This window comes from Castor canadensis, chromosome 14, assembly GCF_047511655.1.
Source record: "Castor canadensis chromosome 14, mCasCan1.hap1v2, whole genome shotgun sequence".
Classification (NCBI taxonomy): Eukaryota; Metazoa; Chordata; class Mammalia; order Rodentia; family Castoridae; genus Castor; species Castor canadensis.
Genome location: NC_133399.1, coordinates 77,357,805 through 77,384,419, shown reverse-complemented (window position 1 = coordinate 77,384,419; position 26,615 = coordinate 77,357,805). Strand labels below are relative to the sequence as shown.

The 26,615-nt window shown below is 37.4% G+C and overlaps 1 protein-coding gene across 1 annotated transcript in view; it reads right to left on the bottom strand.

Annotated features, from left to right (window-relative positions):
- The window catches only part of Sorbs2 (sorbin and SH3 domain containing 2), a 326,863-nt gene extending 309,091 nt beyond the window's left edge, over window positions 1–17,772 (bottom strand). Inside the window, exon 1 of the mRNA XM_074054802.1 lies at window positions 17,306–17,772. Coding sequence (XP_073910903.1) covers window positions 17,306–17,321 — 16 coding nt within the window. The 5' untranslated portion in view covers window positions 17,322–17,772. The remainder of the gene's footprint in view (window positions 1–17,305) is intronic.
- Between the last annotated feature and the right edge of the window lie 8,843 nt (window positions 17,773–26,615).

The window sequence follows — 26,615 nt, the reverse complement described above, 5'->3', positions numbered from 1 at the left end:
TGCCTAGCAAGCACAAGGCCCTGAATTCAAACCTCAGTACCTCAAAAAAAAAAAAAAAAAAAAAAGACAGTATTTTACCACTGGGTAGTTCAGTACCCAGAACTATAGGGCTCCTTAGACCGACTAACTTTAACTGGAGTATCCACAGGGCTAATTTACCATCAATTTGAAATAGCATACTTAAAAACTGTGATGTAGGCTGTTTTTGAGACATGCATGGGGGGGTCAAATGCATTTCTCTCCCCAGAGGCACCAATAATCAAGTTGAGATATATTTGGAAATCAATACAAAGCATTATTGTAGAACATGAAAAAGAGACATGGGTTGCTGTGATTTGGAAGTGTTCCCCTGTTGTGATTTGGATATAGAGCTCCCCAAGAGGCTTATGTGTTGGAGGCATGGTCAACAGCTAGTGGATCCAGTCACTAGAGGCAGTTGACTCATGAAGGCTCTGACCTAATCAATGGATTAGTCCACTGATAGAACCATAATTTGATGACATTTTTGGTAGGTGGCAGAAACGTGGGAGGTGGGGCCTACTTGAAGGAACTAGGTCACTGAGGGTGTGCCCTTCAGGGTATATCTTGTCCTTGCCCCAGCTCTGTCTGTCTCTCCTTCCTGATAAGTCCACGCCTCTGCCATACAGTCTGACTGCTTATGTTATTCTGACTCTCCTCAGGCCCAAAACAATGCAGCCAGATGACCATGGACTGAAACTTCTCAAACTGTGAGCCAAAATAAATCTTTCCTCCCTTTAAGTTGTTTTTGTCAGGTATCTCGTCACAGCAATGCAAAGTTAACTAACATATTCCCAAAGGCCTTGGTCCACAGTCTGTGTTGACACTGGGGATAGTCGAACCTTTAGGATTTGGGGTCTAGTGGAAGGAAGTTAGGTCATGAGTGTGGGTTCTTGAAGGGGATTTTGATACCATGGCTTCTGTTCTCTTTTTGCCTCCTGGCTGCCATAACATAAAAAGGCTTCCCCTGCCACAGGCTCCCACCATGATATACTGTGCTTCTACAGGCCCAAAGTAACAGGGCCACGTGACCATGGACTGAAATCTCTGAGCGTGAGCCAAATTAATCTCTTCCTCCTTTTAAGTTGAATCATCTCAGGTATTTTGTCACAGTAATGGACCACTAGCACTTAGGTTGTCTCTGCAAATTAAGTGGGAGCATAGTGTGCAGGAGAATTTTTGGCAGTCCTGGATTTAGATGCACCAAAAGAAGTAACATGAAGCCTTCACAAAGAAGAGCACCAAGGCATGCAGACTGTTCTGTTTTGGGTTGGCTCTAGGGTCACCCTTTCTCCATGCTTTCAACAAACATGTATCGAGGGCCGACTGAGAGTGGACGTTTTACACAGTGTCTAATGACAAAGGCTGGCTATGGTTCAATTGTGTAGGCACTAGGCACGGCACAATGTCATAAAGCCAGCCAATGTACACCAGGTGCCAGAAGGGGAGGTTATAGGCTTCCAAGACAGATAACCAAATGTTTACAAGTACGACACATTCACAAATAAAGTTCCAAAGGAAATTTTCTCAAATCTGACGTGAATTTTCAGCCTTTCTTCAAGCTGACCCCTTCTACCACTGATAATAACACGGAGTCATAAATCCTGTATTTCTATGACCCTCCTAATTTTGAATGTTCTTTGTTAGGTCACATGTCCCAATTTTGGGGTAAGAAAATGTAGCTATCATGTTTAAAGAAAATCTAATTTAAGGCAGATTTCCCTTTTTCTCATGGGTCCTAGATGTGCAAGAGCCTTTCTCCCCTCCCCCCACGCCTTCCCTCTGCTTTCACTGCTAATACCACAGTCTGGTACTGGTCATCAATTTTTCTAAAAGTGGCAGTTCCTCAGAATGCCTAATTAGATTGTTTTAAAAAACAAATTCAGATTCTTAGAGAGTAAGAATATTATATTTTGAAAGATTCCACAGCACTGTCATCTCAATTACAAACAACTGAAATTCTACTCAGAATTGTCTTCCTGAATGACAAGTTAGTCTGTTCTAACATGACATTTGATTGATTTTAATTACAATAGCTTTCCGATGGCATGGTACTTTAAACCAATTTTAAGAAAACTTCACTAGTCTTGTACTAGTTGTGAGAGTGAGTCCCTTCAGAGAATTTGTGAAAGTACTTCTTAATCCTAAGTGAAATTTCAAATTTTTTTTTTTTTTTTAGTGCTGGGAGTCCAATCAAGGGCACTGAACACAGTAGGCAAGCACTTTACTGCTACAGTCCCAGCTCTTGTTTTTTTTAAATACGGTCTCGTTATGCAGCTAGTCTTGAATTCCCTATGTAGCACAAACTAGCCTCAAAGTTGTGATCCTCCTCCCTCTACATCCTGGGTGCTGGTATTACAGAACTGTGCTTCCATACCTGACTACCTGCTGGTTCTAACAGATCTCCTAATAAACATTCTTTTTTTTATCTTTAGCTAACCCTTCAACCTCTGTTTACTGGCCATTTATTATCAGCTGTTAATTTTGCTTTATACTGCATTTTACTAAGAAAAAAGAAGAATTCTGATGCAAATTATTTCAATTTTCCCCAATACAAACTTCACCTAATTTTACCATTACCATTTTATTAAACTTTACCTTTTCTCTGTATCAAACTGACTCATTGTCAAGTTCATAATTTACCTTTTTCATTAAAAAATTCTTCCATACAAGTATTTACGGTATCTCCCAGGATAATCAATTGTTTCTTATTCACTGGAATAATTCCATCAACAATCAAGTATATTGTGATATTTCAGTTTTAACAAAGAGAAATTGCTGCCTTGGTTTACATCACCCTCTGACAGCTACTCCATTTCCTTATCCCCTTCCTAGGAAAATTTCTCAAAAGAATTTGTGCCTGTACTTTGTCTCAGCTTTATCAGCTCTCTCTTCTCCATAATGTAATCCAGTGAGACTCTTGTCCCCATCACTCCAAAGAAACTATTCTTACCATAGTCACCAACATTCTTTACCTCAATCTAATGTCATATAAGTTCAAATCCCTCTCCCTACTTGAAGTTTTAGTAGCTTTTTCCCAAATAACCACATTCTCCTTAAAGCATTTATTTCTTTATTTTCTAAGGCACCACACACTCTTTGTCCATTCCCATTCTGCCTCTAGAGAGAATGTGACAATGCTTCAGAACTGGTCCTCGACCTTTTGTCCTACTTTTGGTAATCTGAGCTGGCCATGGTTTAAATGCCACGTAAACATGATGACTCCCAAACGTGTATCTCCACCCCAATCTCTCATCTGATCTCCAGACCCATGAGATCAGCAGCCCAGTTGCTTAGTGAATGCTGAGCAGGAGCTCAAACACCACATAGCCTACCTCCTCCCTATATGCATGCTCCTCTTCCATCTACCTTCTATTCCCCACATATCCAATCCATTCTATAGATTCTTCTACCATAATGGATTGGAATCCCATTATATCGTAGCACATCCTCAGCCATGACCTCTCACTAATCCTGTGCAGGCCCCCTCCTATGGAGAATACTTCCCAAAGTCTAGTGACAACTTCAGTTGTCACTACTAAGAAATGCTAGTGGCATGTAGTAAGTAGAGCCCATGGATGCTGCAACTGCCTACAATGCACAGGAAAGTCCCTCACAGCAGAGTTGCCAGGCCCTCAAAAAGTCAATAGGGCTGAGGTTGAAGACTGTGCTATTGCTATGCCTTATCATTAATGATCATATCACTTAGCTACAATAAACATTTATTTCAGACTTATCACATGTGAGGTACTGTTTAAAAATTTTACATTTATTTATCTCATTGATCCTCACACATCAATCATCTAGGCAGGTCCTGCTATCCTCATTATATAGGTGAGATACTGGGATAGGAAAAGGTAAATATTCTTCTATTCAAGGTCAAGTTGGGGAGTTAGGTTTTGAATCCAGACTGTCTGGCTCCAAAGCCTACAAATTTAACCATTATATTATAGGGCCACGAGATTACATTTTCCCCTATATATTTATTATCTGTCTTCTCCCACCAGTATATTATCTTCTTGAGAACAAGGGGCTCATTGGTCTTGTTTACCCTGGATGCTCTGTCTAGACACAGAGGCAATTAAAAATCTCAAATGAATAAAGAGTTCCATATCCCTCTCCAGCATTTCTTCACATGATTTTCTTTAAAAAAAAAAAAAAAAAAAAAGAAGCCTACTTCCCAGTTAAAGATGTCATCTCTACCCTTGAGACATTCTATTACCTACCTGTCTTTCTTTCTGATTTAGCCCACACTCTCTCCCAGATCTGATTTGTTCTCCTTAAACTTTTCTTAAATACTGAAAAATTATACCTATTGCCTTGCCTCAACTCTTACATATGCCTTTGAGGTTCATAGGTCCACATAGTGGTTCTGAGAGGAAAAAAACTTTGGAGATGACAGTTTTCAAATGATTTATTTTACATAGAATAAAAGTAAGACTCAGGTAAACTAAGCAGGACACTGACAAAAGTTCCATTTTCTCTTTCTTCTCTTTGGAATGTTCATATAGCTCTGGTTATAATGCTGGTGGGAGAAGGTAGTTTATGAAAACTCCTAAAACAACAGGTACACTGTAGCTTACTTAGCTGAGTGAACACTTATCTCTTCTTCAAATTAAGTGGTGCCTTCATTTAAGTGACAACATTCTCCAGTTTCACTTTTTTCTTTACTCATAACCCTCAGGACACTATGTCTCCATGTTCTTATCTAGAACAGGTTCCATTTACCCCTTATTTATTCCAAAAACATCAGAATTAATCACTTTTGCTCTTAGTGAGTTTATAATGCAGATGGAAAAAGAGGTAACATTAATCCTTCTCTTAGGTCTTCCATTATGAAAACACTGGTTCATATTCTGAGAGAATTATTAGAATGAGTCACAGCTCTCCAAACTGTTCACATTGTTTCTGGGAGTCAAATGGAAGAAAGGTGGTTCACACCCAAGATGATGAACAGACAACTGTATGTTTAACAATTGACACAAGAGAAAATAAATTACACAATTAACCTGTATGATATTATCTGCATTTTCTATAATGCAAGTAGTTTAATGCAACATAATTTTTAGCAGGCTTTTGACATTTCTCCTGTTAGAATGGTGATGCATTAATGGACTTTTTAGTAAAAACACTTCTTTCATAGACCAACATTTGAATACATTGAGAAAAAGATATGTCTGGAAAACTCTTAGGTTGTTTAAGGATGCAATGTGGACAAATATCATAATTTTTTTGGTGACAAGATATTCCACACAGGACCCAATTGCCATCCTTCAGGTTAACTAATGATTTCAAAGAGAAGAACTTTTCTTTATAACAGAAAGACTTGGCAGTCCCTCCCTTAACCAAAACCCAAAATGGCATCAGTGAAGTCTGATATCATGAGCTTGTGGCCTCCAGATGTGAGGCTACATAAAGCACCACTGAGGATATATTCATACTAAAACATTTAAGCTATATTTACTCAAGTAATTTCCATTTAATAAGAAGAAAAGGGAATGAGAAACAAGGTAGCCATCATAGCAATGAAACCATCACATAAGTCCTGATTGTGGGACATTTTACAAGACAAAGGATTTACTCTCCTTGAAAAGTCAATGTCATGGGGATAAACAGTGCAGAGAGTGTGCTATGTTAAGAGATACTAAATTCATGAGTTGCAGTGTAACCTGGTTCAAGAGAAAAAGAATAAAGTAGCTGGGCACTGGTGGCTCATGCCTGTAATCCTAGCTACTCAGGATGCAGAGATCAGGAGGATCTTGGTTTGAAGAAAGCAAATAATCTGAGAGACCTATCTGGAAAAACACCCATCAAAAAAAGGGCTGGTGGAGTGGCTCAAGGTGTAGGTCCTGAGTTCAATCTGCAGTACTGGAAAAAAGAAAAAAAAAGAAGAAGAAGAAAGTAATTTAAAGGAACAATTCAAAAAAGTTGAAAATGGAATGAACATTAAATGATATTAGGAAGTTACTATTCTTCTAAATTGTGCCTTGGAATTAAAGCTGTCATGTCCTCATTCATGGGATATCTAACATGGAGGAGAAAATCTTGTCATGATGTGTACAATTAATTTTAAAACACGTCTTCAAAACACACATGTGTGGGAATGCAGCATTTGGGAAAAATGTTAATAACTAAATTTAGCTCATACCACTCTTACTTTTTGTATATTTGAAATATTGAATGTTTATTTAAATTTTTATGTAACATGTTTCTTCTTTTTAAAAAAATTTTCATATTATTATTTTACTAGAGGTACATTGTGACTTTTACAAAAGTGCTTACAAAATATCATAGTCAAATTCACCCCCTCCGTCATTCTCCTTTATCTGCCTTCCTTCTTTCTTACAATAGTCTCAACAGGTTGCATTTTTCCATTTCATACATGAGTATGTATGAAATACATATTTTCACCAGATTAACCCTCCCCCTTTATCCCTTCTCTGTATCCTCTCCCCTCCCACTGGTACCAACCCCCATACAGGATGTGTTCTACTTTCTGGTCCTTTGTTTTTCAAAAAAGGCATTTCTATTTAAGCTAGCTACACAGGAAGCTTCATTATGACATTTCCATATATATAGGTATAATGTCTGAATTGGATCATTCCCTCCACTTTCTCCTTTCTATCTTAGTCCCGCTCTTATGGTGATTTCAACAGGTTTAAACATTCTATATTCATTTAAATGTTAATGGTAAAATGCTGAAATAAAGTTAACAGTAGTGCTTTAGAACATTGCCCACTAGAGTCCATGCCATTCTGCATGCTTTACCAGGAGCTGTTTTATGAAAACTCCTTATCTCATATTACATTTTGTACATGCTCCATGTAGGAAGCCATCTTTCTTTTTTCAAATCTTCTATGACTTCCAGAAAAGTGACTGGCAAGAAATTAATCTGTGGTCCCAAGATGGAGATGATAGGTACCAAATTAAAGCCACTGTGTGGATACTGGCTTGGACCTAATTCCAAACTTACACTTCCATTAGCATCTGCATGATATTGTTCAAGTCACCTAAATACCTATGTAGATGGAATCTTAATTTGTTTCAAGAGTTCTAGCTTTCATGATATTCCAGTTCTAACATTCCAAGCTATGAATTTGAATGATATAGAAAAATTCAATAGGAAAAAGAGAATGGGTCTAAAATCTGGATCTGAAATGCCTAGAGGAAAAGTCATACAGCCTGTTCAATGCATTTATGCCTTTCACATGATAACGCAATTGAAGTGTAACACAAAATCTTCATAAATATTTATCTGGAAAATGCTGGCAGAATAGGAAGAATCCAGACAAAGCTTCATTGAAGACACTCAGACAAGTAAATCAAATCACTTTAAGTCCTGGAAAATGAAGATGAGCATAAAGGAGTATGAATGAGGCTCTGAATTTCATGAAAGTCATTGGTGCGATGTGTATCCCATGTTCATGAAACAATGTGTTCACCCTTTAATCACACAGCACTGATTAAAAAAGACTTAGTGTCACCATTCATAGTTGGAACATTTGGTGTCAAAAACCTGTTTATCAATCATCTCTTACTGAATTCCTCAAATGCATTTGCCGATATTTACGGGAAAAGGGGCACTGATTTCTAGGCTTTCCATGGTGTTCCTAACACAAAATCATGAGTTTCTGGGGGGTCTTGGGAGCTTCTGAATCATACTAAACATGGTGTCTGTAAATGTTAATGTTATCCACATTTTACTCAAAGACAGTGGTGATTTGAAGATAGGCCAGCAATAAGATGAATGCTACAACAATGTGAGTGCCTAGAGGTTTAATTCACCTATTTGATTCCATCAATTTATTGATAAAGCAACTATTGTAAAGAAAGGTTAACCATTTTGAGAAGTTTACGCACCTCATTAGCTCTCTCCTAGCAAAATGATATTGAATAAATGAGGAAGCTAAACCAAATATTTGGATGGGATTACGAACACATAAAAGGCATCCCATATTACTTAGCAAATATTTTAACTATGTCTTCAAATTTCTGATTAAGGTTAGGTTGAAAGGAAGCATGTATAATGAGCAATATTTTTTTTAGAAAGAATGAAAATGCTTATGACTCAAATCCCAAACTATTTCCTGATCACTGCACAATTTTGGTAAATCTTTGGAAAGTTTATTTGACTTAAGCTACAGATCCTTTTCTAGTGTTCAATAATTGCATCTTATAGGAAACATATTTTTCATTACCACTTTCATCACAGAAAATTCTTGTTTTTGTTGTATTTCATTCTCACTCAACAAACATTTACTGAAAACTAGACAAGCATAAATATAGCATGGTTGAAGTGCTAGACATATGAACATGGTAGTAGGTGAGCTTAGAGAAAGGATATCTAATCCATGCTGGGTGGTGTGTGAACAGTGAAAAGAATAATCCAAAGTGAGATGTGACACACCCACCGAGACAGAGGTGATGGTGGGAGGAAGGAAGTCTAAGGATGTAAGGAAAGATGTTAATGTTACAAATAGAAGCAGCAACATTCAGAAAGGCTTGAGGTGGTGGAAAAGCATGATATGTTTGACAACTACAAGTAGTTCAATGTATGGAACATAGAGAGGGGATGCAAGGCGTATCAGCGGACTCCCATATTAAGAGATGACCATGAAAACTTTGAAATTAATTCATGAAGAGAACAGGACTTTATTCTGAGAACAAAGAATCATCTCAAAAAAGCTTAAGAAAGTTATTAATATGAGTAAGTGTATTTTTGACAATGAGTGCTGGCATTTATGCAGAAGCCAGAGAAGGCAAACCTACAGATCTTTTACAAGGTTATTGCAATAATCAAAGCAAAAAAAAAAATGTGTGTGAATTAAGGCAATGGTGAGACTGGAAGAAAAAGGATGGGTTGAAAAGAATAATAAACCCACAAATGTTTTTGTAAGTTTAACTATCTGAAAGTGTTTGAAAATGCATGAGGCATAAAGTTTGAGATGAAAGTTAGATATAAGTATGAATTCCAGAAAAATCAGTGTTTGACATTTCTTGAGCAGTTATGTTTCAAAACATTTTGGTAAATAGAATTCCAATCAAATCATCAGCAAAAGGAATACAAATCAAAGTAAGACAAACAAAAAATAAAACAGATTTCCATCTCCTCATACACCTTATTTCCCCCTAAATAATAAATTCATTCTTTAAAAAAATCAGTGGAATAAATTCAACACTTACTATATATCTGAAAGTAATTCAATAAATGGGACATATTTTATAGCACACACTTATCAAATGTAAAGCATCAATACGATAATAAAAAAGCCTTTCAGTTAACTTTTTATTTATTTATTTCATTTTTTAATTTTTATAAGACAAAGTCTTGCTATGTAGCCCAAATTGGCCTCAAACTTGCAGTTCTTCTGCCTCCACCTCTCAAATGCTGGGTCTACAAATGTGTGCTCCCATGCCCGACAGCTGGTTTTTATTTTATCAAATAGATGACATGCTTAATTTTATATAAAATATAAAATTATACCCTGTTTGATTTCTTCCTGACTCCAGAAATAATCTTTCATCAATAACTCTCTGAGGTGACAAAATAGACATTTCTCCCTGGGATGTAACCAACAGACAGGTCCCTGACCCATAACTTGGCACTGGCACTTCCCCAATTTCTACCCCATCAATTAACAGCCATTCACCAGGGTAAGGATAGGGTCCAGGAAGAAAGGACGATTTCTAGCTAAAGTTCATGACCTTGGCATTTATAGCTTTCTTCCTTTCAGTTTTCTTGAATTCCTTTCCTATCCCTTCCCTACTCCCTCATCCAGCAAAACACAACTTGTGTGTGTGTTAGATTTCAGTATGCATTGTAATCCCCCTGCTGCAGCAAATGAACTCTTAGAGGGGTCCACACTACAGGTAGAGAAATCTCACAGTCTTCAATTATTTTGAGGACTTGGAATGGAAAACTTTGTTTCTTCTAGCATCTTAATTTTCTTGGCTTTTAATTTCTTGATTTCTCTCTAGTTTCAAACTCTGGAGGAAATGTCATGACTTTTTTCTTCCAAAGTAATTACCTTTTTGTAGCCCAAAAAGTAGGCAGAGTAGTAGAGTAATCAAGGGTACAAGCATTATTAACCAAACTCTGACTCAAACCCAAGCGTTCCAATCTCTACCTGTATGGTCTTGGACAAGTCCTGTTACACTTCTATTGTCTCATTTATAAGCTACAGATTACAAAATCCCTTTCTCAAGTCTTTTAAAGTAACTTTAAATGACCAGTTTTTGTCCACATAGTAGATGGCTTATCACTAAGGAAGTGCTAACTGAACAAATTATTAGTAATTCTGAAACAGACTGGCTCTTTTGCTATCTCCTTTACTCTAGCTTGCTTCTTTGGCAACCAAAACCCATACTTAATGCATTCCTAGACTCTTGCTTCACAAATTCTCTGAAGTAGCTTCTCCTCTATCATTACTTTTAATGCTTCTTATCAGACCATCTGTTTTTATCTGAACTTCTCCAATCTCCATCAGAGCACTCTGGTTTTTAAGGTTTGTTTTGTTTATTTGTTTAAAATTCCTGGAAACAGTTTCATATCTGTAATATACATTAGTCCTCCCTGTCTGTCTTTCTATTAAGTCATTCAAGCTATGATAATCACTTTTCTCTACACTCTAATAGTTCACAAATGCAGTGGGGGAGACAGGCAATATTGTGATACACAGAATAATGATTTTCAGTACTAAATTAGATAACATGTAAACTGCTTACCTAAACATGGTAAGGATGATCAAATATTAAATAGCTTAGTCTAAGTTATGATGAAGCAGCATATAATTCCTCTCTCTCTCTCTCTCCTTTCTCTCTCCTCTCTCTCTCTCTCTCTCCCCTCTTTCTCTCTTTCTCTCTCTCTTTTTCTCTTGCAGTACTGGAGTCAGGCTTTGAGTTTGCTGAGCCATGTCTCCAGTTCTTTTGCTTTTAGTTTGATTTTCTGATAGGGTGTCAATGGTTTTGCCTGGGTTGACCACGATCCTCCTGTCTCTGCCTACTTAGTAGCTGTGATTACACCATGTCCAGATAGCATATGATTCTTGATTCTTGATCTGCATGTTCAGTGATGATCAAGAGATTCCCAGAAAATGGAGATAAATGTTACATCATATATCAAGGAAACGACACTTATCACGACAAGCATAGAGGAATGCAGACTAAAACAGCACACAATGTTTGGGAACCCAAAGTATTCCTTGAGAAAAAGATGAATAGAGAGAGCAGAGTGGGGTGGGGGAGAGAAGAGAAGCAGTGATAACAGGTAGACATCAGATAATGAGTCTCTTTTATGCTGTACCTGGAATTTAGTCTTTCTTGACTCTGAAGTAGAAAGAATTGTTTCCAAATTATTAAATATCTACTCTGCCACAGATGGCATCCTACATACTTAACATTCATTATCCTACTTAAAGTTCAAATGAAATACAATGTAGATGGATATCAGTTCCATTTCATTGACATGGAAATCAAAGTTGTCACCTATGACAACAGTGCAATGAAGGTTTGAACTGAAACGCACTTGACTACAAAATTCCTATTGTATTATACCACACTTTGGACTAAGAAGGCAGAGGTGGGAAATGGCACTCACATATTTCTTGAGCAAAGGAATCATGTGAAAACTATGATTTCTTAAGATCATAACTGTGAAGCATGGTGGAGAATAAACTGAAGAAGGAAGATTCTACATGTAGAAAAGTCCATTAAAATCTAAAGCAGTCATCTGTGAATGAGTCTCAACAAAGACAATGTGAAATTCGAAGAAAATGCGGGATCTAAGACTTATTTGGGAATTTAACTGACAGCATTAACATTGTTAAAATGCTCCCTGACATTTTATCATATGAAGTTGAAGTTATCAAAAGTATGTCATCTCACTCTAATGACTGGATGCCAAGAAGAAGGGAAGGGAAGAATAAAGAGCTTTTCCTACAACTGGAAATTGTTCTTACCAAGAATTTTTTGAGAATGAAGATTTTAGAGTAACATCAGTTTCTTGCTGCAAACTCAATCTACTTTTAAAAATAAATTAGAAAGCAATTATAGATGATGAATAAAATGAAGCTAGAGACAGGTAAAGTGCAAATTCTTGGAGAGGTTGTGCAGTCAAGGGAGCAAGTTATAATTCTGCAATCATTATTAGAGGGGAAGATCAGGGTGGGGGATAGAAGCTCTATATTTCTATACAGACTCAGGGTTCAAAGGCAACTTTTATAAATTTCCTCACAGAGATTCTTCATTCAACTCAAATATTTACCTAGTGCTTGAGTGTGTCCAACAGGGTGGCCCAGGAGTGACAAATGCCTGTACCCTTCCAGAATGCCAGGAACAATTGTTTAAATGCATATTTGTAGCCATAAGAAATACGAGACCATACTGGGAACAATATTTCTAATTTTTAATAAACACTTTGACTTGTTTAGAGTCTGTTTTTTATGAACATTACTTGTTTTTCCTCTAAGAACAGACTGAGTGGGCTTTTGAGAGACACTCAAGAAATTGCACAATGGTTGTACCAACAGTGTTGGGTGAAGGAGCTTAAATGTCCCTGTGAACTAAGTATAAATGGGACAGTGAACTAAGTATAAATGGAACAGAGACCTAAATGTTTCCAGAGGAAGCTCAGTGTCCACCAAATGAACCCATATAAATGTTTCCCTTGTGTCTGCTGAGAGGAAAAATACCAATAATGGAGTTTCAGGTGGGGATGGAAGGAAGGAATCCTAGACTGACTGATTCACAGGTCACAAACCCAGATTCCACCTTCAAATGATCCCTCAATGACATCACACTAAACTAAATAAGACCAACATTTTGGTAGCATTCCAGCAGAATGCCTTCATTGTTTTCCATTACCTGCCTGAAAGGGATGTTATACAAACAGTCCTGGTTGTTAACAGGTATGTGCCATCACATTACCACTTCAGGTATATTAGGTATGACATGTTCTTAGCTTCCTTTCTCAGACCATACAAGGATTTTTGAAAGGACATAAGTAGTTAAAAGATTTGTGAGGCATGAAAAAGGACTAAAAATGATTTTCTGTTTTTTGATGATTGAGTGGAATTAATCATCCTCATTCATGCCAGAGATCCATCTGACTCCAGAAGGCTAGCTTACCACCCATGTGCTGTGGTCTGGGCCCTTTGCCCTTCCTGGGAGCCAATTTCTACTTCTCAGTAGGTGGCAAATACTTCTGCACTTGTTCTCACCAACCCTTCTGACTGCATATTCTGGATTTGGCTGCTATACTAATAAGAGGGACTCTGTCAGTGTGTATTTATCAGACTTGCTTGGGCATTTACACAGCTCCTTGAGATCAGTAGTACCACGAGGGTGCCAGGATGCAGTGGCCTGAAGTTACTGAGTGATGTCAAACAAAGGTAAAATTTTCCTACTGTTGGGTCTGGAGACCTAAGGCAGATGAGAGAGTATCCCATTCCCCATGGAGAGCAATATCATTCCTGCATCCTGAGGAGTTAAAGGCCTGCATTCCTGCATCCTAAAGGACAGATACAGAGTCTGATAGATTTGCCACAGGGCTGATGAGTAAAATGCTCTCAAGATTGTTTCCCCTCCCCCAATTAAGGTGCAAACCAAACCAGTTCACCTGAGAAAGTCCATGAATCCATGGCCAATGAGAAAAGCCCACCTAACTCAGAGTTAAAATGTCCATTAAAAACCCCAGCCTTCACCCCGGCTGTAGCCTTTCCTTTCTCTCTAATAAATCCTACTTTATATACTGGCTTTGACTCATCATTCAGCTGCCTCATGAGACAGTTCTCTGGCCTGTGAAGGCAAGGACCCTCGACCCCGGCACGTAACACTAACTCGCAGGTATTATTGTTAAGTCAAACTGAGGACATTAGTTTGGCCACTTGAGTCTTTATGTAACTTTTGGTAGTTCAATGTGAATGCATCGATGTGTTTCTTGGGAATTGGTTAATACATGAAATAAATATTTATGTAATATTTTCTATGTCACAGTGGAAGATTTGAAGTCAGACCCTATTGTTTTTCTGGAAGAACTCTGATCTGGTAAAAGAAACAAACAAAAACTGTAAAAAGAAGACAGACCATCAGAAGTGGTAGAAGAGAGAAAGTTAAAATAGCTTTCCATAGTATTTTTTTCACCCAAAGGTGTTTGCGCATCAGTGGGATTAGATATCACATTGAGGCACCGGCCAGTGCAGGGATGACCATGGGAACATGGAGATCCTCCCATTAGCCACACTGTTGGCAATGACCTACATATTTGACCCTCAAGTTGCATGCAAACTTCTCTAGATCTAATCGCACCCAAATAGGTGGGAGCAAATAGAATTAATTTCAAGTTGGAGAAAATCTAAGGGGTACAACTGTGCTACCTTGAAGAGTTTGAAAGGCTGCACAAATTGGAAGGTCATTCTTGTTCAGGGGCTGTATCTTTGTTCTTTGTTGAGACTGAAGTTTAGCTTGCACACAGCCAGAGTGAGTTTTCAACAATACCATTCTTCACATTATTTCCTCCCAGTACCCTGCCAAAATTGCTGTCACCAACATAAAAATTTTGCTCTTTCTCTTAGATTTCACTTCCTTTTCCTCTTATTTATTCCCCCTTCAAGCCAGTAAATGAACTCTTTCTATAAACATGAGAGTGACTCCTCATGGAAACATCCTCCTAAGTGACCAAAAAAAAATAATTGTGTGTATCACATTTCTCTCCAAGATTGTTCCCTACCTTAAGGTTTCAACTCCATTTTGGACCCACAACTCAGTTGTATGTTTCTAGTTAACCTGGTCTCTCCAGAGGCGTTTGCTAAGTTATCTGAGTGTCAAGGATATCTTTCCCTAACTCTGAACTTTCTAGTTTAGTTCTTCCTTTCTCAGTAACATCCCTTTTGCCTGATATTTCCATCTTTATTATTTAAAAAGGTCTCTTCTATTCAGCATTTCCTTCAGCTTATGCTCCCAGATCATGCCAGAACACCAGGGGTAATAACATCTTAAAGTAGTCTTCCCAAGGCTATTTGCATTTACATAGGATTCAAAGCATTAAACTGAAGGTAATGTTCTCAAAAGTAGAAGTGTGGTATTATTTGAGAGATGAAAGAGAATGGAGAGGGTGAGGACAGACATGAAGACACTAATTAGGGCCTTTCCATTGTTTCCAGTGAAGCCAATCCCTCTTCTAAGGAGTGATCCTGTCAACCCAATCAGCCCCTATGAGGCCAGAATCTATTTTGCTCTCCTATCTTTATTATCACACCCTTCTTAGACTTACATGAACTGCTTATAATTATGTGGACTCATGAGTCAAGCAAGTAGGGCTAAGGGACCCAGTTGTTTACACAGGGAGTAGGTGGCAGTGCTGGGATTTAGGATGGGCCTTTCTGATGTCACAGGCCAGTCATGGTCTTTTATTTCATTCCCATGATGCCACTTCTGTTGCTTTAATGCATTCCCTAAATGAAGCTATCTCTTGCTGCCCTGAAATGCCTCATTGACACTAACCTTATTTTTCTAAGATTGCATTCTGCCTGTTTTTTTTTTATTCTTCCTTTAGCAAAAACAGATTTTGCATCATCTCAATAAGAACTTTTCTTAGTTCAAGTACAAGATACTTATCCTTCTGTGTTCTCTTCTCCAGAATAACACTCTACCTATATTCCCATTCCCATTCATTAACGTTGCTAACAGACGCCCTCTGGCTATCCAATTAATTGGTTATTTTACCCTCTCAAATGTCTTTTAAACATAGAAATAAATAAGACAATAGTTTCACACATATGGAAAAAAGTTCTTACTTTATTTCATAGCTGTTTTTTAAATCTTAATGTTAGGATTTTTTGTATTATTACCATGAATTATATTTCCTATAATGAAGCAATGATTTCTAAATATCAGCTATTCATATTAGTTTTACTTGCATATGATACTTGAGAAATAGAATCATGCATGTTAGTAATATTTGAAGAAACAGAAAATCCCCAAGTGTTTCATGATAGCATAATGGATAGTATTACAGAGGCAAAGTGTTCTTAGTTCCACAGATAATAATAAATAAAAGGATAAATGAGTAAAAAAGGAATAAAACTACTATTGGGTTGGCAATTTAGAAACTATCAGTGCATTAACATTTCCCCTTTAAAATAATAGCTGCATAAATAATTGGCATTACTTATAGAATCTTTTGGAGGTATTTCTTAAACATGTCAGCCCTGATGATTTCCTACAAAGATTAAATTTTCTGGGGGGGGGGGGGGTCATGCTTTTTCCAGAGAACTAGAAAAGGAAACACAGAAATCTTCAGAACCTTGTCAGTTCCTTGAGAAAAGCTTCTCCCCACTTCTCCCACGCCTCCACTCACATCCTTGACGTGTGACTTCGACTGTCCCACGGAAGATAACGGATAACTTACCAGTGGAACCTTCCATATGACTAACAATTTAATATCTAAGACATAAGTCAAATCTTACCTAATGTATAGAATAAATAATTGTGTGGCACATGATAGAATTCCCTGTTTTATCCATTCCTTCTAATAGATAATTGATGTGATGAGAGACAAAAGAAGGGAACCACTCTCAAAAATAAAAGCTCCATCAAGCAATCTCATCCATCACCTAATGGAATATGTTTCCCATGGGTCTTTTGTTATTCTGTAACATATTAAATTATCCTTCCAATTACCTTGGCAACTAAAACAAGGGGTTCTTAATATGCTGATGACTTGTCTCTGATCACACTAGCTGTCTGTAATAAATGATAATGAAGACATCATAATTATTAAGCACAATGGCAAAAGGCAAAGGGTTCATTTTTAATAGAACTTATGTCTTGAGCACACGGGAATCCAAACACTGGTCAAATAGTCTTTATTATCCTTGATTAGCAATTTAGACCTTTTTCTCTCTAAGGCTGATAATTACCTATATAGATTGCAACAACCTTGAAGATATGTAGCCTCAGTTCCTCCCCTCCGATCTTCTTAGTACTGAAGGTAGCAGAACATGCTGGTTCAAAGCTGCTTTTGTAGCCTGCTTACCTCAGAACAATAGCAACACTAACAAAGAGTCTGCGGTAATAAAAGGTCCATGCACAGTCGGATTAAGCAGTGGAAAGTGTTCCTTTATTCTGCTTTAGTACAGTCTCCCCCTGAGGTTAACCATTTTAAAGCTGGCATTTAGACTGAGAACAAGAACAAAGCATTACTAGAAAGCAGAAATCCAACTCCGGCTCCAGCTTCTCTGTTTTCCATAATTCTTAAGAAAATAGGAAGTCAATGAAAAAGCACCAATACCTTTGAATGAGAACATTCCAGCACAGGAGGATTGTCTTGTCTGCCGATGTGCAGAGCGAGTCGCTTGGGCATCTATCCCTCTCCTTGGCCACAGGTCGGCTTGCTGGCTGCAGTCAACATAAGGAACGTTTAGGACCTGGATGTGGTGTTCATCCGCAGTCTGGGGACACTAACCAGCTCTGCTTGGTGCTGCTTCGCCTGCAGGCACCAGGTCTTTAGACGCTCTCCACCCGATTGGCTGTTTCTTGGTCTCACTGTACTCCTCTGCCTTAACCTTTGGCTCTGTTCAATACAGTTTTCCCTTGGGATATAGTCAGAGAATTGTCCGTTAGGGAATCCGTGGCAGCTTCAATTGAATTGGTTTTTAAAAATCGGTGACATGACTTTCTACCAATACGTCTAATGTTTAATTTTCCAATGTTCTAGGTAATCTACCCTGGAGAAACCTAACAAATGGATATAATTAAACAGTAGCAGTTTGTTTCCACTCTGAAAATACCTTGGGTTGAATGCATGCATAACACACGACTGAAGTGATCAGGTGGCTTTTTGCAGCCAGCATGTCTGTATAATCAACTTAAATCAAAACAGATGGGATGACAGAATATATTAAGGGAGTTATTAAAAATTCCAAGAGATGCAGTCAGATAATTCTGCTGAAGGAGTGTTATAAGTCATTTACTCAAAATGCTCTCACCAAATACGGCTTATTTTGCCCAAAACCATAAAAATCAATGACAGACAAATGGGAAAGCCTTTATCTGTGTTTAGAAGAAAAATAACAAAAGGAAAATAAGGTATTTTATTCTATAAAAGCAGTCAAAATAACTGGAAAAAGTATAACTTTATCATTTTTCCATATATTGAATTCGATTTGCTCAAGAATTTAGAATTGAGTATTGAAAAAATAACCATTAGTGTATTATTTTTTTCAAAATGAGCTTTCTAATTAAAAATGTTGAATTGACCATATACACTAACTTTTTTTCTCTTTCTAAACCCCACTAAAAGACAATAAAGTTTTTCTTTTATTTGTTTGTTTTTGTGTAGTGGGGTTTGAACTCATGGCCTTGTGCTTGCTAGGCAGGCGTTCTGTCACTTGAGCTATGCTGCCAGCCAAAGATTTTATTTTGAAAACTATAAACCCACAAAGGCAAAGAAATACGGGAAAATAGCAACTAGACTTAGATGCATAGACGGTGGATGGACAGGTGGCAAGTGAAGAAAGCTGAACCTCAACTAGAAGTAGGCAAAGTCAGGAAGCCCTGATGGCTGGTGACAGAATAAACCTGTGGAAGAGGGAAGTAAGACAGGGCTAACAACAGCAGGTGAGATAATTGATGCCTGGAATTCCAGCACTCGGGAAGCTAAGGCAGGAGGAACATGAGTTTGAAGCCAGCCAGGGCTGCACAGCAAACTGAAGCCCAGCCTGGGATATACAAGAGCCTGTCTCACAACAACAAAACAAAGCAAAACAAAACCCTTAAACAGCAGGTAGTCTGACTGCCCATTCTTCACCAAGCTGAAGGTTTACTCTCTGCTGAGTCTGAAACACAAGGCCTCTAAACAGATATGGTGGAGAATAAAGGTACCAAACTGAAAAAACATGGTTGGGAAATAGCTATAAAAATCCCAGGCCTTCTTTTCTGCTCAGTACAAGGGGACAGGTTGCAAGGTGTTTTCTCCTAGAAAGGATATCTGGAGGGTGTTTTCTGTTGAAGCTGACCATTCCAAAAGGTAAGATTTATGGCATTAATATATGCTACTCCCTAAGAAATGGCCTGGTCAGATCATCCAGAACTCAACACATTGATGAGCTCTGCACATGAGTTTTTAGTGCTCCAGTCTTACATATAAGCCATCAGACTGATATCAAGGTAGAGAACAAACAAATGACACACAAACAGGCAAATAACAGTCAAATAAGTAAATTTGGAAAAATAAAGTAAATTTGAGTGAACAAGGGGATACAGAGAGAAGAACAGTTTAAATTGTCATTAATGTACCTACGAAATAAGAGATATACAGGCAGTTCTCTCTGCATGGTATCAGTATGTTTTCTGTTGCTAATAACACAATATCACAGAGTAGGTAAATTATAAAGAAAAAAGATTTATTTGGATTCATGGTTTTGGTCGAAGGTCAAAGGGCTGCATCTGGTGATAAGCTTATCAGAGTCCTAAGGCAGCACAGAGTATCACATTGTTAGGGACAGAAAACACCTGAGAGACAGGGCCAAACTGGCTTTTTTTAAAAATTTTTACTTTATTCATGTGCGCATACAATGTTTGGGTCATTTCTCCCCCCTTCCCCCTGCCCCCACCCCCTCCCTTTCCTGCCACCCCCTCCCTTTCCCCCTACCCCCTCCCTCTCTCCCCCTCCCCTTCTCCCTCCACCACCTCGCTACCTGGCAAAAACTATTTTGCCCTTATCTCTAATTTTGTTGAAGAGAGAGTATAAGCAATAATAGGAAGGAACAAGGGTTTTTGCTAGTTGAGATAAGGGTAGCTATACAGGGAGTTGACTCACATTAATTTCCTGTGCGTGTGTGTTACCTTCTAAGTTAATTCTTCTTGAACTAATCTTTTCTCTAGTTCCTGGTCCCCTTCTCCTATTGGCCTCAGTTGCTTTAAAGTATCTACTTTAGTTTCTCTGCGTTGAAGGCAACAAATGCTATCTATTTTTTTAGGTGTCTTACCTATCCCCATACCTCCCATGTGTGCTGTCGCTTTATCATGTGATCAAAGTCCAATCCCCTTGTTGTGTTTGCCCTTGTCCACATATGAAGGAGAACATATGATTTTTGGTCTTTTGGGCCAGGCTAACCTCACTCAGAATGATGTTCTACAATTCCATCCATTTACCAGCTAATGATAACATTTTGTTCTTCTTCATGGCTGCATAAAATTCTATTGTGTATAGTTACCACATTTTCTTGATCCATTCGTCAGTAGTGGGGCATCTTGTCTGTTTCCAAAACTTGGCTATTGTGAATAGTGCTGCAATAAACATGGGTGTGCAGGTGCCTCTGGAGTAACCTGTGTCACATTCTTTTGGGTATATCCCCAGGAGTGGTATTGCTGGATCACATGGTAGATCAGTGTCTAGATTTTTAAGTAGCCTCCAAATCCAAACTGGCTTTTTTAATAGCAGAACCACTCACAAATCCACTAGTCATTAATTGAATGATTTGATTAATCCATTCATGAGGGCGGAGGCTTAATTACCTCTTAATGATCTACTTGTTCCTATTTCTTAATATGTCATATTGAGAATTAAGCTTCAACATGAGTTTCAGAGGAGACAAATCAACCTCAAACCCTAGTGCATGGCTCCAATGTTCACAAATAACAGCTGCATAGCTGATTTTATAGCACTAGTTCTCCAGCAATAAGTTCAAATTTCGGTTATCATGAGCAATTACACAGAATCACAAAAACTTTTCTGTTAACTCTTCTGGTCAGACATTAAAGTCCTAATAGATAGACACCACGATCAGTGACCAGTCATCACGTCTTTCAAAGTCCAGCAGTGATTGGTTACTGCATAGACAACAGTGTGCTGTGGAGTCACCTCCAGGTCTCTCAGTGATAAACCCATGTGATATTTTATGGGAATGGATAATTAAAAGAAGAAATTAGCCATCAAGGTGAATGTGCCACCAAGGAATGACACTTTTCACATGAAAAGAGATGGAATATGATTAAAAGGTTTGGGAATGGTGGTAGCACGGAAAGAACTCAAAGGGACTCCACCTGCGTGAAGAGTATTTGAAGGAGTCATAGAATATTTAAAAACCAAGTAATGTTGCTTCAGTGTCTTTTAGATTAAAATACACTAGGAATAGAAAGCACTTATGATTGGATTGAAGACTTATAGAAAATAATTTAAATAGTATTCAGGTCAAAGTGTTGGTGTTAGTTGCCACATGAAGAAAATGCTAATTAAAAAGAGAATGGAAAAGGAAACATTTTATTGCCAGGAAAGACTGTATTCAAAAGATGGCATTTATTGACTACCATTAAGTTGTGTTGCTAGACCAAAAAGGATATTATTATGAAATTTGCACCTAGATTTCCAAAACTAGTTAAGGTGAGTAGATATAAGCAGATAATTGCTAAATTCTCTATGTGGATGAAAATATTTGTAGTGAAGAGATTGACGGTATCTCAGAGGAAGTGATACTGGCAAAGTAATTCATGGTAACGAACCCTTGGAGACCCTTCACAATATTAAAAACACAAAGGTTAGGTGGTTGGAAACTGATCCAAGGAGAACCATGGTTCAAGGCCAGCCCAGGCAAAATGTTATCAAAAACCCATCTCAACTAATGAAATACTGGTCGTGGCAACATGCACCTGTCACCTCAGCTATGTGGGAAGCATAAGTTATAGGAGGGTTGCTGTCCAGGTGGACCTGGGCATACATGTGAGATCCTGAGTCAAAAAGTAACCAAAAGCAAAAAAGGCTGGGAGCATAGCTTAAGTGGTAGAGGACTTGCCTAGCAAGAGCAAGGCTCTGAGTTCAATCCCAAGTACAGCCAAAAATAAAATATGCTTCCTTAGTATCGTAAGTTATATCAGGAGAAGGCAACAAGCTCTGTCCCAGGAATGGAATCATTTTTATTTTCAATGTTTTAAATTATAGAGTACTAAGTAAATACTAGGTGGTTTTTTTTTTTTTTTTTTTTTTTGGAGGCCCTGGGGTTTGAACTCAGGCCTTCACGTTTGCTAGGAAGGTGCTTTTACTGCTTGAGCCACAACTCCATCTCTAAATATTAGTTTTATTATTTTATTTCCCTATACATTTAGAAGTGATAGCATGAGAGTTTTTAGTATTATGAAAAGATTGCCAAATTTCACAGAATAATTGTCATTTTTTTCTGCTTAAGATTATTTTACATGGTCTCAGCTTCACGTTTGTTTTTATAATCCTGCATTACCACACAAGGTGAAGACTGATTACCTTATATCTATGAAATAAGAACAAAAAGCTAGGAGAAAGAAATACAAGGAACATGAGAAGTTCTTGGGATTGGAAGACAAAGGTGGGAAAATATTCTTGAATGCTAAGTAAAAGGGCAAAAGATGGAAAATCACAACAAAAAGACAATATTAGAACCACAGTCTTGGAATTCAACATCTGGAGCTCTAACAAGAGAGAATGAAGACAACAAAAGGAAGAAGGAATGAAGACATCAAAAATCATTGAGAACAAGTTCTCATGGGTTTCTAGAATGGAAGTGAGTTATTAAGGCACATGATTGGTTCATAATTATGGTATTCCAGAAAATTTAGGACAAGGATTTTATGAACCTTTTAGAAAGAACACTATGGATTTCATATAAATGGTCAAGAATTAATGTGGAATTATTCCTCTCAATTGCAATATTAAATGTCATTAAAATTCTGAGGCAAAATGATTACCACTCAGAGTTGCATACCCAGCCAAATTATGTCTGAGTTTAAATAGAATAAAACCTTTTTTGGAAATGAAATTGCTTTGAAATTTCCATTTCAAGTTCCTTTTTTGGGAGTGTAATGGAGGTTGTATGCCCATCAAAAGAGGATGAATCAAAAAAGAGAAGACAGAGAATTCAGACAACTTGGATTCAACAAAAGGAAAAGGTCATGAACCTTCTTTCTTCATCCTCAGAATTGTTGGAGTTAGACTTCAAAATAAAGACTATGTAGCACACATAGTCTGGATACTATCTGCCCAGATTGGAGCAGATCAAAAGGTCCTAGAATGATAGTTTCAGAGAAATAAAATTGATAGAATATACAATATGTTTGATAGTTTGAGAAAAGAGTTAGTGTTCTAGGCTGTAAGCAAATAAATGGCTGAGCATCTAAAAAGAGAGTGTTACTGAAAAAGAAAAGTAATCACAGCACACTTCATAGATCAGGCTTAAGGTTTTTTTTTTTACATAGCTATAGTAAAATCTATATTCATAGAAGCAGAGGTTTGATATTTAAAGGACTGCAAGGACAGGATGTGGTGAGTATATGTGCAGAGTATATGGGTCAAAGATAAATAAAACCTTATCTTCCAAACAGAGAAGTCAATATATATTTCTAAAGTGGAATCACTAAGAAGTGAAAATATAAGCATGTAATTAAGAAATAAGAGGATAAATACTAGATAAACTTATTGTAAAATTTACTGTCTTTACCTCTGGCAAACAGGAAACAACAAGGATTGCTGGATTCACAGTCACAGAATCCAACTCTATATATGTATACAAATCTAATGAATATAAAAAATAACAGAATAGTAAAATCCAAGAGAGATGTATTTGTAAGTATTTATATACTAATAATAAGTGGAATGATTCAAGATTTACAGTAATGTGAAAAGGAAATTGCTATTAAAAAAAGGATGAAGGGAAAAAACTTTATACCTCTTAGAAAGATATACAAGAAAATAATTTATGGGTCATGATTACCCCTGAGGAGGAAAATCAGAAGGCTTAAAGTAGGAGGGGAAATTAATTTTTTCTATGTAGTTTCCTATAGGATTAACAATTTTAATAATAAACATTTTCAATAAAATTAGACAATCTTTAAATGATAAAATTTCTAACCCAAGAGAAATAAAATATACTTTTGTCATTTAAGTGCTTGTACTTCTACAAATCCTATTAATTTGATTTTTATATTAAATCTGCTTTCTAGTTTAAAAATAAGACTTCAAAAACAATGAAAATTAAAGCAAAATGACAGTCTACCCAAGCATGTGCAATGTTACATATTTAATGGGCCAAACACAATACATTTCAACAGTATGCATACATTGTCCATCATAATTCCTTGTATAGCCATTGCTGAGAGCCACACTTGTAAGTAATTCCTTTGGAAGCCTTCTCAGCACTTGCTATAGGCAGAACCGGATTGAGGAGGGGATGTAATTTAGCTGTTAGTCTGTGGAGATGAAGGAAGAAATAAGGAAATCTGAGACAGATGGTAGTGAGATGGCAAACAGTCTCATCAAATCATTAATAAAGTTGCTCAACTCATGTAATACTTGCTGGAACTGAATTTTTACAGCAGGGGAAACAGCTACTCTTTCTTGAAGCAGTTACTATGTGTACAATCTTAGAGGCAGAGAAAAGAAGTATAGGAACAGAAAGATATGTTGTCTTTTGTTACCCAGGATGACAGTCATGACCAACACTCCCATAACAAAGATATAACAAGAAAGGAGCATAATAAATTTACTTAACCAAAGTTTTATGTGACAAGGAAGCTTTCATAAATGAAGACCCCAAGGCCAGAGAAAGCTGTCTGTTTTCAGGCTTAGGTTTGGGGAAGAATGGACAATCACATAGCAATGGATTGGATAAAAGAGCGATGGAATCATGGTAGACTGAGGAGAAACCCAGCAAGGCCAGTCTGCCCAGATTCTTCTTGGCCTCTCTATGAGCATTCCTTCCTCCCATGATGAGCCAGGGCCCTCTGGAAGGAGAGTTTTCAAGGAAGCAGGAGAGAGTGACCTTTCCAGGTTATATGACTTGCATTGGAAAGGAGGGCCTTGGGGAACAGGAATTCTGGTTTCTATAACTCACTTTGGTGGAAGAGAAACAGGTGTAGAAGATCAAAGAGTCTTATCTTTAGAGGCCTTGTTATTTCTTTTTGTTGAAAGTATAGTCCTCTGCTTAATGATGGGGATACACTCTGAAAAATGAGCTGTTAGGCAATTTTGTGCAAACCTCATAAGGCATAAGGCACACATATGCAAATCTGGATCATGTAGCCTAGTACACACCTAGGCTAGATGGCATAGCATATTGTTCCCAGGCTGTAAACCTTTGTGGCATGTTACTGTACTGAATGCTGAGGATGATTATAACACGGTGGTCAGTGTCTGTGTATGTAAAGATAGGAAAGACATAGGAAAAAAGATAAAATACATTACATCTGTTTAGGATACTTACTGTGAATGGAGCTTTCAGGACTGGAAGTTGCTCTGGGTGAGTGAGTGAGTGCTAAGGATATATGAAGGTCTCAACCATTACTGTTCACTGCTGTAGACTTTACATTTTATATTGAAGCTACACTAAATTTATAAAAATATTTTTCATTCTTCAATAAGTTAACTTGAGCTTACCTTAACTTTTTTACTTTGTAAGCTTTTACATTTTTTTTAACTTTTGGACTTTTATAAGGTCTTAGCTTAAAATACAAGCATTGTACAGCTGTTCATTTCCTTGGTTTATATCTTTATAAGATTTTTACTGCTTTTACTTATATATTTACATTTTATGCTTTTGCTTAAAAACAAAGACACACATACTCATTAGCCTAGGTCTAAACAGAGTTAAGATCATCAGTTACACTGTCTTCCACATCTGCATCTTGTCCTGCTGGAAGGTCTTCAGGGACAATGACAAGTATGGAGCTGTCATCTCCTGTAATTACAATCAATGCCTTTTTCTGGACTACTGCCCTACTGAAGGACCCCACTGAGGTCCTTCTTGGGAAGGTGTTACTGTTTTCAGAACAGTTAACATCTGTTGGTGATATGCTTGGTTTATTATCTTTTTCATCATAGATTTGCTTGTAAGCAGATAATGTGACATGAATACCCCTCTCCATTAATGGAAAACTTTTCCTGTGTTGGGGTCCATGTTTAAAAACTCTTTAGGAATGTCTGAGAAAGCTTCTGTATACTCTTCAATGTGAGTTTATGTTTTCTTCTTCTCCAGTTTCCTTTTCTTTTGCTTCTTCTTTGCCTGCATTTCTGTTCCAGTCCCAATAACTCCTCATTAGTCAATTCCTCAGGAACCACCTGTAAGGAGTGCCTCAATGTCATCTTCATCCATATATAAGTTCAAGTTGTTTGCAAACTCAACCACAGTATTGTTGAATTCTGCCACCTATACCTGCTTAGAAAATTCTTTGAAATCAAACAATTCAAAGAATGGACTTAGACTCTATAATCTGCTTTCAGATTCTATTCTGTTCATACACTCTTTGGTGACATCACCGAAACCCAAGCAAGGTTCTTCATATAGTCAGAGATGTTGTAATCCTTCCAGAATGGCTCCAGAGTCCTCTCAAACTTCTGTGATTATAGCAAAAGCCAGGGCAAAGGTCCTTCTCAGATAGCAGTACTTTAAAGCTGCTATAACTCCTTGACCCACTGATTGGATCAAAGAGGAAGCATTTGGAGGGAGACAGCCCATGTTGATATTGGGACTAAGATTACCAATAAAAAGAGGATGTGCCAGAGTCTTATCAACATTAAGAAAAACCTCAAAAGGTATGTTATTCTCCAAACAATAAGCCTCCATTTTTCTGGCATAGAA